Genomic DNA, 16090 nt, shown 5'->3' on the forward strand with positions numbered 1-16090 from the left:
TAATTAACTTTGAGGTGCTTCAGGATGTTTCAGCTCTCACCCAAAAGACTTTCACTCCTAACCGCTAACGGGGAGTCCCACGTATTTGACCCCTACTGGGGTTGTCCCCTTGGAGCTGGTCCTGGGAGTTTTCATATGACTCATTGTAGACACGTGGTTAAGGTGCGAGTCTGGTTGGTTTGAGGAATCTGGTAGCTGATAGCTGGCACTTGGAAATAATTTCAGGTGGACACGGAGAGACCCAGGCGTTTAATCTCTAGTGTCAGCTGCTTTATCTATAGAGACGCCATCGTTCAGCGTCTAGATTTGAAAAAGTTTTTTAGATGTGAGACGGGAAAACCCTGAATGATCGGGAACCTACAGACTTGTTTTAATAATTCAATTCAATTTTATTTATAAAGCATCAAATCACAGCAGTCCTCTCATTGGAAGAGAGCCAGAGAGAACTGAACTCAACCATGCTAACCTTCCCTCCTTTGCTTTAGCTGGCACTGGGTCTATCACCAACCCTCAGTTTGTGTTCAGGAAGTGAAAAGCATGATCAGCTGATTTGGGGTCAGCTGATCGACTCGACTGTTGAATATTCTGGGTCTTGGGTTGCTTTCACAGAACGTTTTTGGTTGTCCAGTCAATGATGCTGGAAATCTGTTTCTGTCCCAGTAATAAACACCGGTGACTCCGCCCACACGTCACACTCGGCTGTGTGCAGTTTTCAAACCTGTGCCAAGCTGTTATCTGTATTTCAGTCACATATTTTACTATTTTAAATAAATTGTAGTCGTTTACAGAAGCAAAAGAACAAAAACTGCCCAAACACTCATGACCTGACCGTACACTCAAGAAAAGATCTTCAAATATGAGTCAAAGTGGTCTTATGTTGTAGAAATAATGCTCGATCATGTCTTTCCACAAGCTTCCTGTGCAAATGTCTAATTCTTTACAGACTTAAATCTGTGAGCAGATCACCCGACATGACTTTCACACGCTTGGCTCTAAACTGATGTAGAAATGCATGTTGCATTTGAGGTCTGCAGGAAATCTGAGACAGAGCTTCTGGTGCATTCATGAGTCACTCTGAAGAGTACAGTAACTAACTTCATTTTGTCTTTATTTAAATAAACAGAGCTGTACATAAACACAGTGGAGAAAGTGAACAGTAGAAAAGTGAAAAGTCCGAGCCTTTCATGAATCGCTCGTGTGGTGCAAACCTGTGAGCACTTTTTAAACATCCAAACCTCTGAAGGCACATTCCCGTCAGCGCCTCCATACGAGACCGAGACTCCTCCCCGATTCGAGTACCGACCCGCTCGTTTAGCAGCGGCGGTTTAATTTCTCGACTTCCTCTGAGTGTCACTTAACGTCTTCAACATTAAAACATTTCTTCTTCTGTGACGGAGGCCTCAGGAGAGAGTCGTGACAAAAGAAGGACACACAAAGTGCGGGGTCTTGCGAGTCAGCTGATCCACGGCGCCACCCTCAGGGCGAGTCGTCGAGCGGCGACATGAGCAGCTGCAGCTCTTTGAAGGTGCTGCCGTGACGACCGACCTGCGTCGCCTTGTTCTTCACGATGTTGCTCAGGTTCTTCAGCTGCTCGCAGCACACTCGGCACTTCTGGTGTCTGGAAGCACAAAAACATCAGAGGCTCAAACGCAGAGGACAAAGACGTTGGCGAGTCTGTCCGATTAAAATGGTTTTCCTTCAGTGATTGAACAAACCGCCACTGATGATGTGTTGCTATGAATTATGGGACATCTTTGCTCCAGTGTCTCGTCTGATTTACATCATCTCTGCACAAACCTTTATAAGAGAAACTGACTGTCGCTGGTTACAGTTCAATTCATTTTATTATGAAGGTTCCTGTCGTCTGAGTACTACACCAAAGGTGGTTTAATGTTTCCTTTTTTACCTCCCTTGGAGGAGGAGACACTGAAGCATCCTTCATTCACAACAAATGCAGTGAGGCGCAGAATGAGTGCTGCCCCACCACACTAACATGCTGCTCTCTCTGAAGCTCATCTCAGGAATAACGTCCGTTAACCTCAGCAGCCTGTGTTGCTGCTGGCGAGGACGCAGGCCCTCGCCAACAGCACAAAGGTGACACCTGCTGGACAAACAAACCTACTACAGTCACTAAAATACAGCTGTGGCTCCTGCAGATGCAGAGTGCAAAGAGGAGACCTGGAAGGGAAAAGCAGCCGGCTGAGGAGCGATTACAGCAGGAATCAAGTCTCTGGGTTCGAACACGTGTCAGACATCTTTAAAAACGTCCCACACAGAACGAGAGGTGGAGTCAGCCGAGGTTTGGGGCATTTCCTCCTCAGAGTAATCTGAGTAATCAGCAGATTGATTGACGGTGCTGCTAAATCAGTCAAGCAGCTGTTGGACAGATGTGAGACTCACCGCTCCTCTCGTGTGATGTCGACCCCGACGGACGGCGTGGCCTTTAGAGTGTCCGAGATCAGCGTCCAGAAGTGCTTCATGACGAGTTTCAGAGACGTGCAGCCGGTCTGTATGTAGCTGAGGAAACGCACAGAGAAGGAAGCTGATTGGATGATCGAATTACACGACATACCGACACACTGACGGCATCGGGGCAGGTTCAGGTTCAGGACGGGAGGAAGCGGAGATCTGCTCCACCTCCTGACAATCAAAGTACTCCGGGTGACCTCAGGTTACCAAACAGGAAGTGATCTTTCTTTTTACGTAAAATCCGAATTAGAGTTTTAAATTCACTTTGAGAAGACGAAATCATCTCTGATGCAACCCGAGCTGCCTCCCGGCAGTTCGTCTGAAGCATCATCAGAACTCATTTCTCTCATTGTAATGGTGACACTTGATGAAAACGCCCACAAAGATGCTGACGTTGTTTTAAAACGTACCCTCTGCCGCTGAACGCTCGCGCGCCATCTCTGGACAACAGAAACTTTACCTCTGAGCCGCTCACCTCTCGTACTTGCTCTGCAGCAGTTTGTCGAGCTGAGGAAGGACGACCATGCACACGTCCAGCTTCCACAGAGATCTGGAACAGCAGCGCAACATCTGGTTTTATACGTTCATAAAGGTCAGCAACCCGCAAACAACTGCAGGTCAAACTCTTCAAAATGAAACTTAGAAGACAGATGCAATCAAATAAACAATAAAAACTTTTCAGTGATTGGAAACAGAACAGACTGAAAATAATAATAATAATAAAGCTGCGTAGAACGATTCGTCTGTCATCAATCGTCAGCTTCTGTCACTGTTTTTAGATTTTTTGGGTTAAACTAACAAAGAAAGGTTTTGTTTTTGAACTCCAGTGTAAATAAAGGTTTGTACTTGTATAAAATCAGAATTGTGTGTGTGTGTGTGTGTGTGTGTGTGTGTGTGTGTGTGTGTGTGTCTCCACGCGTGTGTGTGACATCTTTGTCAGGACAGGAAATTGGCATGCTACTATACTTGTGGGGACAAAATGGCCTATTGTTGCAGAATAAGCAGATTTCTTTGTGTCTTTAATTAAACAAGCGGCGCACAACTTTAGGCTCTACAGCATAGGTGTCAAACTCTGGCCCGTGGGCCAAATTTGGCCCACAGACTAATTACATTTGGCCCGCGAAGCCATACCAAATTACTATCAGAGCTGGCCTACTGGTATTATACAGCTAATATATATATTGTTTAGTATTAAGCTTTGCTTGTTCCATATTCAGTTTTTCAGCAAAACTTGTTTGAGTCCATAAGAAAAGATTCATTCTTATATCTGGAGGAAGATTTTTTTTTTTCAATAAATATTAACGTTAGCCCGCGACTTTGTTCCAGTTTTGAATTTTGGCCCACTGTGTATCTGAGTTTGACACCCCTGCTCTACAGTAATTAGTCATTTAACTTGACTGGATAGATGTGTGAAACTCTCCTCCCTGAGGAGCAGCCAAGCCAAGGTGTGACTTAGGGTTCTCACAAAGATGTAGAAACGGGTTTGTGTGTGTGAGTGTGTACCTGTTTAGACAGCTTTGTAGGACCGAAACTTGAAATGTTACTATACTTGTGGGGACCAACAGTCACCTGTGAGGACAAAGTGCCTGTCCCCATGAGCTTGAATGCATTATTGAGGCTCAAATCCTCAGGGTTACGAGTAGGCGTTCATTTTTCATGGTTTGGGTAAGCGGCTCTCTAAAGCATGATGTCAATGAGATGTCCTCACTAAGATATGAAAACGAGTGTGTGTGTGTGAGACTCACGGCTGGGGGTTGATGATGTTCAGGATGTCCACGACTATGGACGGATCATTCATGGAGACGGCGGTGTCAAGAGCGATCTGCACACAAACAAAGAGCAGTTTGAAAATATTTTGATTGACACAAACGAACTGAAAACAAAACAATAAAAGAAGGAGCTGCATGAATGAGCTGCCCGGCTGTATCCGGGCAGAAGCCCGCCAAACGGTCATGACCTTCTCACACACGTGCGAGCTGCTGGTACCGGTGTGTCAGCCTCACCTTGATGCCGTCTCGGGTCCACACCCCTCGGACCGTCTGCAGGTTCTTCAGTCGGCTGCTCAGCATCACACACATGGTCTCGTGACCCTTCTTCATCTGGGTCAGGGCCTCCTCGTCACTCAGGGCTCCAGATCTGTGGTTGGGTGAAGACTGACCGACCACACACGTTCAGCTTTATTCTCATCATCAAAGCTGTCGCGAGAATCTAAAAACACTGACGCGTGCACTCACGGGCAGGAAGTCGGCCACGTTCAGCCCGATGGGCTCGTTCCGGGCGCTCGAGATGATTTTGAGCTGCGGTTTGGATTTGGCCGCGGTGACGGGGGGCTGGGTGGGAGCGGGGTGGCTGGAGGACACTGTGCCCGCAGCTGGAGGGGACGGACGCTTCACAGCGGAAATGACCGTAGGCTCCACCCTCACCACGGGAGTGGAGGCAGCCAGCGGAGGACCCTTTAAAACAACAGACACGAGCAGTCACAGCCTTTATTCTCTGATCTCAGCTGTTTTTATGGGCATTTGATTTTTGGAAAAACTGTTAATAATGACAGAAACAAGAAATTATTACAAAATAATTTCTCACACATCATTTTAGTTGTTAATTTAGACTCATAAAACCTCTCATATAACCGCACTCAGACCAAAGTCACACAGCTGTTAAAGGTTTTAGATGGTTTTGAATTAAACTGATTTTCTGAAGACAAAGAAAAATCTTTAACTAAAGAAAGAGAAAACCGAGCGGCTGGAGGACTACTTTGTTGTAAACAGCAGGTATTTGAGCTCTGATAGGTTCGTTGCATTTATAGTCCGCTGTCCTAAGGCGTCCATGTTTCCACACAGACACACGGCTGCTGCGTTCACTGACCTGCTGTTTATCAGGAAAATTAGACTTGATGTCCTTCAGCTGCCGGCTGATCGCCAAAATGGACTCTGAGCAGAAGAAGAAATCATCAGGAAACGACCCAGTAACCACAAAACAGGAGCTGAAACACCTCTGTCGTGTGTTTTTGTGTCGTGTGTTTTTCACTGTCGAACACGTGATTTATTGTTCGTGTTTCATCTATAAACTGAAACGTCGGAGGCGCGTCGTCTCCTGATGTCTCACAGAAACGTGAAGCTGTGCTGGACTCACCGTCCTCTGGAGGAGCGGGAAAAGGCTCCGACATCTTAGGAGGAGTGCGAGCTGGAAGAGAGGAGAACGAGGAGCTCAGACTGCAAAATAAATGTGACGACATGAAAACAAAAGAAGAAATGACGAGAGTGTCTTTGTCCTCATTAGGATGAATATTTTAAAAAGGCACAAAGAACCAATCAGATCCTCCCATCCTGTTTGGCTCTTACAGCGAGTAATGTTTACTCCTCTCACTTTTCAAATATGGCCTGCTTCTCAAAATCAGCCAGAGCAGAACTGATGGCGATGCTGCAGGTGGATCAACAGGTGAGGAAATAGAAGCTTTCGGGGAAACTAAACACAGATTTTGTTGGTGCAGTGTTGATTAAAGATGAACTCAGCGTCCTTTTCAATAGCAATATTTCACAGATCTCGTTGTATGTACGTATAACTGTATTCGTTATTCAACATCTGAGCTGCGATGCTCCGGGTCCACCTACAGATGGCGCTCTTTGGCTGGAAGATGGCCTTGTAGTCCTCGGCGTTGTGGATCTCAGCAGACGACAGCTTCTCGTCCGCCTCGTCCTCGCTAGGGCTCCGCCTCTCCCCTTCGGGGCTCCGCCTGTCAGACTCTGAACGGTGCTTCAACCTGATGACATCACAAACATTTGTTTGTTTGTTTTTAGAAGAAAAACTGCAAATTTTTTACTTTATTTACTTTTATTAAAGAATCTGGAAGCGAAACTTTTCCACTGAAGTCAAATAAGATTTTATATATATATATATTTATTATATATATATATATATATATATATATATATATATATATATATATATATATATGACATGTGATCTGAGTGTTTGATGAATGAAACCAGTGGCTCATGTATAAAACTTTAAATCCAGGAGTCAGTACTTGCAGTATCTGGAGTATTTTCTCCTGTCTCTCAGTGTGCCGTACCTCTGCGATCTGCAGGTGGTCGTGGGTCTCTCGTAGTTCTTTCGCAGTGCCGCTCCTTTGGGGTCCTTCTTCGGCTCTGTGAGCGGCTGGTCGTCCTGGATGATCCCCTGGATCACGGCGCCACCGCTCTTCTTTACCCTCTTCAGATCGACCACGTAGGACGACACACTCGACAGCTGATGAGACACGCCGATCTGACATGTGGAGAAGGTGGAAGATTAAGATTACCTAAAACTTCTGCACAGTACTGTTACTGAGCGGTGGGCGGAGCTACACACCAGCTGCTGGTTGCAGATGGCGAGGTCAGACACCTTTCCCCAGCTCACCGGCACCGCGTCAAAGCAGCGGTCCGGTTCCCAGCCGAAGACCCGCAGCGAGTCCGTGGCGCCGCTGTACAGGCAGGAGCCATCTGGGCTAAAACATATACACCTGAAACCACAGGGACAGGGGTCAGAGGTCACATTCCAGTTACACCCTGCTGCAACGGGGAAAAACTCACCTGACCGGAGTCGTGTCGCCCTCCAACGAGCCGATCATCGTAAACTTCTCCAGATCCCACAGCTTGATGGTCCTGCAAGCACATGCAGAGTTCATACAGCTGCAGCTCATTAGAGACACCTGTAGGTGTTTTATAGTGTCAGGTGAAGACGCTACAACACGGCTGAGGAACAGGAAGAGACCTCCAACAGATCCACGGTCAGCAGTGACAAGTCAGTAAATGAGGAGAAAGAGAAAAGAGGAACGAAACACGAACAAAAGAGGGAGTGGAGGGCAAAGTGCACCTCTCAGTGCATCATGGGAAGTCCCCAGGAACCTGAGGGATGGTTAGGGTCGCCTAACCCAGCTCTAACTACAAGCTAAGCTAAAGAAATTTTTATAATTAATTGAAGAAAGTATGTGTTTGAGTCACTTCTTATTCTCATAAATGAGAGTAAGATTTATTCCATCAATAAACTGTTTGAGATAAAAATGACCCTGCTCCCTGTTCTGTCACTAAAACAGGCCAAAACCTACAAAATGTCTCATTTCTTTGAAGTGACACATTCAAAGCTTTAACGGCTCCATCACGATCACATGACAATCGGAAAATCAGGCCACAAACTACAGCTTTGCTTGCTGGTGTAACTTATAAACTGTCTCTAACACCAGGTCGATGTCCTCAAATTAAACATAATAATCAATTTAAGTGATTCATGTTGGAATACTTATTTATACTTCATATGCAAAAATAAAGAAATGATTAAATACTGAGTGCACTTGCTGGTTGTGTTGGAGAAAGGATGAGTTATTATTTCCATTTTATTATATTTATATTATATTTCCTGTTTACTTTTAGTTATAAATGTATGATTTAGTGGCACATGCAGAGGACATGTAGAAGACACAGGACATGTATGTGAAAAAAAGTAAAAGAATTTCAGACTAAAAGAAATGTTACATTTAAAAAAATGCCACAAACAATCAAACTCAGCACCAAAATAAAATCTTGGCGGCACAGAGAGAGGACAACCTCGCGCAGCCTCTGAGCTTCATGAAACAGAAAAACTAAACGAGCCACAAAGTGTCACAAACACTGATTCCACTCATGAGTCGCTCCTTCAGCTCCGAGCTGCTGCGTCTCGGGCGCTCGGCCTGCGGCGACGTACCTGTCGGAGCTTCCGGAGGCCAGCAGGTACTCGTTGGGGTGGAACTGGACGATGTTGACGGCGGCGGTGTGAGATTTGAATTCCGTGATGGTTTTCCCCTGAGCCAGGTCCCACAGCTGATGGAGACAAGAGGACAGGGCTGAGGTCATCGAACAGGAAGAGAGCAGAGCTCACCTCCTTCAGCCAATCAGAATGAGCGATTTTATTACAGGATGCTGCCGGTTTGATGCTTTCACAGCATTTACAGAATAAACACATCATGTTCACACTTTTAAATTCCCAAGATGCTCTCAAACACCCGAACATCCGACCGCTGCAATTGAAATGAAACTTAATTCTAAACATCGATGAAATGTTAGCCTAACGAGTCGTTACACATCACCAGCTTATTACTTTATTTAAATAAATGTAACTGAACCTGGGTCAAGAAGTGTCCTGAAAACTATTTTAATAGAAAAGATGGATCTTAAAAATCCTAAAACACTGAAGTGATTCAACAGACGGACCTTTTAAAACCATTTTAAAATGTAGAAGAATCTAAAAATGTTGCGATTCAATCGCTCGTTTTATTTTATGGGAACACGTGACTACCAAACATGAACCAGGACCAGCTGGAACATTTTAACGTCTTCCAGCCTTTCTGCACAGTTTCCTGCTGCTGATGTTCTGCTTCACAGTTTACATTCACAGCATCGTGTAACTCCTGCAGGTTATAGTTACTCTGAAGGTTTCTCAGCATCTACTGTTACAGAGTCAGAGTTACCACAACATGTAAGTACCGGGAAAAACAATCCTTAAAATATATTTTTTACATTAAAGGTGAGACGTCAGATCAGGTCGTACCTTGACGGTGCAGTCGTCGCTCGCTGAAGCTAACCACTTCCCATCAGGACTGAAGGCCAAACTCCTCACAGCCTGAGTGTGACCCTGCAACACCAACACTGGTCAGATTTTTGCTATCGAGACTCATGTGAAGCTTTTATTTTGAAGGAAAGTAGAAGCTCTGAGCCTGGTTCTGGAGTTTTTCCTTCCCACTGTCGCCAAAGTGCTCATAGGAGGTCATATGATTGTTGGTTTTTCTCTGTATGTAGATCTTAAAGTATAAAGCGCATTGAGGTGACTGATGTTGTGATTTGGCGCTGCATAAACAAAATTAAATTGAAGTCTCTCAGTTCTTTTAAATGCAATAATCCGTTTACTGTAAGACTCCATAAAAGCTCCGACTGACACAGTTTAATCCGAATCATTCTGAGCGTCCTCGGCTTTGGCGCACAGTGACCACGTGTCTGTGTGTATTTGTTTTGTATGTGATGGTACAACTGTGGAAAACAAGCATCAGAATGTAGAGCGGGGCTTAAACATCTGAAAAACATCAAAAATCTGTCAGAAACCTGAAAACAATCAGGATTTAGCTTTTCACACGGTGCTGTTTCCAGGTCAGATGAGGTCAACTCATTTGCATAAAAGAGCAGATTCCACTGAAGCAAATGTCCACATCACACTTTGTTAGGTCACCACAGGTGTGTTTACCAAATCCACCTGCAGCCACTGTCCACCTGTTAGAAACGTGCACCTGGATTCGAGCAGGATATTAGGAGCCGGCCTGTCATCCTGAGCACAAACTTACCTTATATCTGAACACGTATCCTTTCCTCCGCAAGTCCCACAGCTGACAGCAGAAAAGAAGAGACATTTCATTAGAGCGGATTAAGACTTCAAGGATGTTCTCACACAGGAAAGCACGCCTACCTTAATGTTTGTGTCCATGGAGCTGGAGGCCAGGAAGTCTCCAAAGGGATGGAAGCCCAGGCTGGTGATGTTGGCTTTGTGTCCCATCAGAGTCCTTAAAACTGAGCACAGGAAGCAGCAGGGTCACCTCTTTGCATCTCTTTCTAACTAAGACCCAGCTTAGGTGCATTAAAACGCCTCCGCATGATGGGACGGACGATTATTCTGACTGCGGGGTACAACGTCCTCCGTTACAGCCTGAGACTGAACACTGAGGAAGCTGTATCAATTTTCAAAATAAGAGTAGATGGAAAAATACTACTAATAATAACATATACTCAATCAGACTGATGTACTATATTACAGAGGCTGACATCATGTGGTATGACGGATGTCCTGTGTCCTCGAGGCAGCAGAGGTGGAAGAGCTCATAGCTCAAACTTTGCACTCAGAAATTTAGAAAAAACTCACCACACTAATAAAAAAAAGCAAGTTGATTTTAACATGTTTCAGCTCTTTGTGTGTCATATTTCTAATCGACTGGTTCGCTCACTTCACTTCTCTTTGTCAGTGTGAACCTTACGCTGTCCACCGCTGATCTAAAGCACCTGTGCAGATAAATTACGCACACAGACAGTTTAGAGGCGGTGAAGCTTTGACTAAAAAGCCTCGTAGCCACAGAACAGACAGAGTCTTACTCTTGGCAGCCTCCAGGTCCCAGACTCGTATTGAACCTGACTGCGACCCGGCGGCGACCTGCTCCTCCGACACGTTGAAATGGATAGACTCCACTGGGTTCTTGTGACCAGTCAGACTCTGAGAGGAAACAGTCAGAACAGACATCATCACCTAAAACTGCACCTCGCTCCTTTCTCAAAAACTCAAAACACAGACTGTATATCAAAATGTTAGTGTTAGTGAAGCTGCTGAGGGACACCACGTCACCTGTCAATCACAAAATAAGCCCACCTTCATCTCCTGCTTTATCGTCCCCTGAACACTAATGGAAACCATCATTTCCAAAATGAGCTTCATCTTTTATTCAATAAGACCTGAAAACAGCGACTGAGACCATAAAGCCGTCAGGAAACTGTTTACTGAGCTCAGAGATCAGGTGAGGAGGCGGCTCGTTTTCTCACAGACTTCTATTCACAGTCAGAGGAGTCGCCCCCTGCTGGACATCCATGAAAATCGCAGGTTTAAGCTTCACTTTTCAGAATTCAAATCTACACCCATCCTTTATACAGGGAGTGCAGAATTTCAATGATTTATTTTTACCAGTGAAACCAATATAACATCTCCACATTCACAAATATACATTTCTGACATTCAAAAACAAAACAAAAACAAATCAGCGACCAATATAGCCACCTTTCTTTGCAAGGACACTCAAAAGCCTGCCATCCATGGATTCTGTCAGTGTTTTGATCTGTTCACCATCAACATTGCGTGCAGCAGCAACCACAGCCTCCCAGACACTGTTCAGAGAGGTGTACTGTTTTCCCTCCTTGTAAATCTCACATTTGATGATGGACCACAGGTTCTCAATGGGGTTCAGATCAGGTGAACAAGGAGGCCATGTCATTAGTTTTTCTTCTTTTATACCCTTTCTTGCCAGCCACGCTGTGGAGTACTTGGACACGTGTGATGGAGCATTGTCCTGCATGAAAATCATGTTTTTCTTGAAGGATGCAGACTTCTTCCTGTACCACTGCTTGAAGAAGGTGTCTTCCAGAAACTGGCAGTAGGACTGGGAGTTGAGCTTGACTCCATCCTCAACCCGAAAAGGCCCCACAAGCTCATCTTTGATGATACCAGCCCAAACCAGTACTCCACCTCCACCTTGCTGGCGTCTGAGTGGGACTGGAGCTCTCTGCCCTTTACCAATCCAGCCACGGGCCCATCCATCTGGCCCATCAAGACTCACTCTCATTTCATCAGTCCATAAAACCTTAGAAAAACCAGTCTTGAGATATTTCTTGGCCCAGTCTTGACGTTTCAGCTTGTGTGTCTTGTTCAGTGGTGGTCGTCTTTCAGCCTTTCTTACCTTGGACATGTCTCTGAGTATTGCACACCTTGTGCTTTTGGGCACTCCAGTGATGTTGCAGCTCTGAAATATGGCCAAACTGGTGGCAAGTGGCATCTTGGCAGCTGCACGCTTGACTTTTCTCAGTTCATGGGCAGTTATTTTGCGCCTTGGTTTTTCCACACGCTTCTTGTGACCCTGTTGACTATTTTGCATGAAACGCTTGATTGTTCGATGATCACGCTTCAGAAGCTTTGCAGTTTTGAGACTGCTGCATCCCTCTGCAAGATATCTCACTATTTTTGACTTTTCTGAGCCTGTCAAGTCCTTCTTTTGACCCATTTTGCCAAAGGAAAGGACGTTGCCTAATAATTATGCACACCTGATATAGGGTGTTGATGTCATTAGACCACACCCCTTCTCATTACAGAGATGCACATCACCTAATATGCTTAATTGGTAGTAGGCTTTCGAGCCTATACAGCTTGGAGTAAGACAACATGCATGAAGAGGATGATGTGGACAAAATACTCATTTGCCTAATAATTCTGCACTCCCTGTATACAGTCTGCGCTCTGCCATGATGTGGTGCACTACACACAACGTAAGAGGTCAGGCAGGTTAGTTTAGTTGGAGGAAGATGGCGAGCAGTGGAGGGGAAACATGAGTCTGTTTAATTCCCATGGAGCGAACTCTGTTTTCATCATTTAACAATCAGAAATGAATCAATAATAAAGATAAAAGCGTGAGGTGGTGACAGGAGAGAGGCAGGTGTGGGCATCATGACCTGCAGACTGCAGAAGAGCAGTAGGTAAAGGATGGGTTCCTTTGAATCTGCTCATGTTTCAGGCCTAAAAAACCTCGACGGAAACCTTAAAAATTAGAAACCCATCGCATTTTGCATTGCGGGGGACTCACCATGATGCAGTTGGCCTTGCTGACGGCCCAGATGTTGACCCTGCAGTCCTCTCCTCCTGTGGCCAGCAGGCGGCCCGAGCTTTTCCCCAGAGCCAGACAGGAAATGGAGCTGGATTGAGCCTCGAACTCCTCTGTACGGCAACAAAGGAGGAACAAATTCAGGTCGGGCTGGGCTGCTGGACAGGAAGGGTGTGATGATCGTTTGAGTAACTTTAATACTCACGAAGGCGCCATGCGATCTTGGTTGTGCTGGAGGCAGCCATACTGGTCATACTGGGAGACTGGCTGCTGTGTTTGACGACCCCGGCTGAGGTTAATTCATGAGACGGACATCAGCTCCTGGTTTAAAATGGAGCACTGTAACAAAAAATAATTTCCCCCAGGGATCAATAAAGTATTCTGATTCTGATTCTGATTTAGTGTTTGCACTGAGCGTCAAACACCTGCAGGAACACAACACAGTGATAAATAAGTGATAGAAGAGATAAGACATATAAAACCGTCTCAGTCTCGCCTCTCTGACGCTGAGCTCTCATTTCTACTCCCAGTGAAGATACCATCGTCTTCAGCTCGGCCTCCAAACCACACAGGTGTCACTACCACCCTGTAAACCCTCCCTTTCATGCTGGCTGCCGTCCTTCTGTCACAAATCACCCCTGAAACTCCACCAAGCCTGCACACTTCTTCATGTCTCTTGTGTGCTGTCCCTTGTTTTGGATGGTTGACCCCAAGTATTTAAACTCATCTATTATTGGAAAACACTGTATACAAGCCAGAAGCCAGATGATATAAGTTAGTTAAACTGCAGGAATGTCTTAAAGATATAAAAACCTTGATGACCGTTAATTTCCTACAAATATAGTATCTAACCAGATTCTTACCCTGGATGGCATTACCTTGGCCTCCAGTAACGCTGTGAGGAACCTTGGAGTCATGTTTGACCAGGACATGTCCTTCAACGCACATATTAAACAAATATGTAAGACTGCTTTCTTCCATTTGTGCAACATCTCTAAAATTAGAAATATCCTGTCTCAGAGTGACGCTGAAAAACTAGTTCATGCATTTATTACTTCCAGGCTGGACGTAATTCATTATTATCAGGATGTCCTAAAAACTCCCTGAAAAGCCTTCAGCTAATCCAAAATGCTGCAGCAAGAGTCCTGACAGGGACTAGAAAGAGAGAGCAGATTTCTCCTGCTATAGTCTCAGGCTGCTGAAGGATTCCCATGATGCACTGAGTGTTTTCTTTTCCTCCCCTCACTCCCATACCGGCCCCTCCCCGAGCGTGGTTCTTCTCGAGGTTACTTCCTGTGACAATAAGTTTTTCCTCACCACTGTCACCAAGTGCTTGTTCATTTTACCTTTATTTATACAAATAGTCCTGAGACTCAATGCCTCATTTACAAGAGAGACCTGTTTCAAACAGGCATAATAAAATAACACCAATAAAATATTGAATATTTTACCAAGTGTCTACACAGTCAAACTAAAAACAAGATTCCCAGTGATGATTTCACAAAACCATTTATGCGTCTTTTAAAGTCTACGAGCAAAATCAGCTGAGAGCCTGAAATCCTTCTGTCATGTAATCCATGAGGACGGGACAGAAAAGGAGAATACCTTCTCTCTGAGGTCTGAACAGTGAGTGCAAAGAAGTCCTGAGACCGCAGATTGTGACTAAACTATTTGTCAGATTACAGGTAATCTGACAAATAGGAGACGAGTAAACCAGAAATGAATTTAGAGACAAAATGCTATCAATGAACCATCCTGCATGAGGCTAATGAGGACTAATCAACCAGTGAATATAAAGTACAGTGGTGTGCTAAAGGTTTTGAGCCGGTGATAAATCTTAATGCCGTGATAAACAAAGTCCAACGATCCATTTCTAAGAAAAACAAAACTCCAGCTTCAGCCTAGCTTCAACAGGAACTCGATGTTTGTAAGACTCCACAGCTTCATTGTTAATACATGTACCTTGAGAAGATACAAGAGAGGGAAGTTAGGATTAGGGTTAACCGAACCCTCTGAGAAGAACACAACCGTGGTTTTTTTTATAGATGCATTTCAAAGACAGCCTTAGCAGAAACAGCTGTGACTGTGTACGATCAAAAGCTAACTGCAAATGTTCGAAAACCATGTCGATACCAGGGTACCAGATTATTACCACAATTAATCATCTGCGTAAAAATAGGCAGTTGCACTTAGATTTTGTCCCACAGCACTGACATAAATAGTAAATAACGCAGGTCCCAAGACAGAAACCTGTGGCACTCCATCAGTCACATTTAAAAAACTGGAAGAGAGACCATTAAACTGCACACACTGCTTATGGTGAGAAAGGTGCTTAGCTTGGTCTGAACGGCCCTTTTCCAATAACCTCTGACATAAAACCCCACGATCAACAGTGCCGGAGGCTTTCGATCAATAAAAAGAGGGGTGCAGTATTTCTTTGCTTCCAGGGCCTCGTAGATATCATTGAGAACTTTAAATTTTAAACCTTTAAGTTACAGTACTGGAGAGATAAAATATCATTTTCATTCTGATAGCTCTAAGGTTGATTATTCCTCAGCCATTAAAGAATCTCAGCTAAAATACAGAGTTTGCAGATTGGTTCATATTATTACCATCCAAGAATCATCACCTTTCAGGAGGGCAGTACAAAGGCACACTGGGATCTCTGCTGAAGTGTTCAGTTGTATGGAAAGATTAAAAATATAAGACGCTGGCTCATCTATGATGCTTGCAAGCAGACGCAAGAAAAACGGAGACAGACTGTCTGGACCGGTGACTTTTTAATGTTAATGCTCTTCAAAGCTGTCAGAGAGAGAATTTATAGTCTGCCAACGCGTCCCAGGGACTTTGAGACTGTCAGTGGTTAAGATCAGAAAGTGATCACATTTGGATTTCCTAATAGAAGCAGCGAAGCTATTACGCAGCTGCCAAACCTTAGCCATTGGCATCAGTGTCGGACTTTCTTGAAGCTGCTCAGGGCTGCTTCCTGTCCCGCCCTTTCACTCTGACCTGGCTAAAAGCAGCATGTTTGTCCACAAGGCAGATAAAACTCTCAGAGTAATATTTACAAGCTAAGTTAACACCGTCCATCAATGTAAAACTGACCCAATGTAAATTCATGAAGTCGTGACAAAAGGCTTGCTCATGTAAAAGCTTTAAATTTCTGTTTGTGATGATGCTCAGAGCATGAAACTGTTCCTCGCAGCACCAACC

General features: G+C 44.7%; 1 protein-coding gene across 4 annotated transcripts in view; it reads right to left on the minus strand.

The window, feature by feature from the left end:
• Nucleotides 1-1091: 1091 nt before the first annotated feature.
• The window catches only part of LOC101482650 (katanin p80 (WD repeat containing) subunit B 1), an 85740-nt gene continuing 70741 nt past the window's right edge, over nucleotides 1092-16090 (minus strand). For 2 of the 4 annotated variants that reach the window (XM_076885687.1, XM_076885708.1), the window contains exons 2-20: nucleotides 13083-13216; nucleotides 12860-12990; nucleotides 10614-10731; nucleotides 9937-10037; nucleotides 9815-9856; nucleotides 9031-9114; nucleotides 8188-8303; nucleotides 7041-7112; nucleotides 6820-6970; nucleotides 6542-6735; nucleotides 6081-6229; nucleotides 5602-5652; nucleotides 5335-5399; nucleotides 4704-4922; nucleotides 4473-4622; nucleotides 4215-4291; nucleotides 2945-3019; nucleotides 2401-2517; nucleotides 1092-1618 (exon numbers count right to left, since the gene is read on the minus strand). In XM_076885687.1, the coding sequence (XP_076741802.1) occupies nucleotides 1477-1618; nucleotides 2401-2517; nucleotides 2945-3019; nucleotides 4215-4291; nucleotides 4473-4622; nucleotides 4704-4922; nucleotides 5335-5399; nucleotides 5602-5652; nucleotides 6081-6229; nucleotides 6542-6735; nucleotides 6820-6970; nucleotides 7041-7112; nucleotides 8188-8303; nucleotides 9031-9114; nucleotides 9815-9856; nucleotides 9937-10037; nucleotides 10614-10731; nucleotides 12860-12990; nucleotides 13083-13131 (2103 nt within the window). In that variant the 5' untranslated portion in view covers nucleotides 13132-13216 and the 3' untranslated portion in view covers nucleotides 1092-1476. The remainder of the gene's footprint in view (nucleotides 1619-2400; nucleotides 2518-2944; nucleotides 3020-4214; nucleotides 4292-4472; nucleotides 4623-4703; nucleotides 4923-5334; nucleotides 5400-5601; nucleotides 5653-6080; nucleotides 6230-6541; nucleotides 6736-6819; nucleotides 6971-7040; nucleotides 7113-8187; nucleotides 8304-9030; nucleotides 9115-9814; nucleotides 9857-9936; nucleotides 10038-10613; nucleotides 10732-12859; nucleotides 12991-13082; nucleotides 13217-16090) is intronic. The other 2 variants (XM_076885734.1, XM_076885774.1) reach the window with 2 other exon arrangements.

Source organism: Maylandia zebra, linkage group LG1 (genome assembly GCF_041146795.1).
Source record: "Maylandia zebra isolate NMK-2024a linkage group LG1, Mzebra_GT3a, whole genome shotgun sequence".
Taxonomy (NCBI): Eukaryota; Metazoa; Chordata; class Actinopteri; order Cichliformes; family Cichlidae; genus Maylandia; species Maylandia zebra.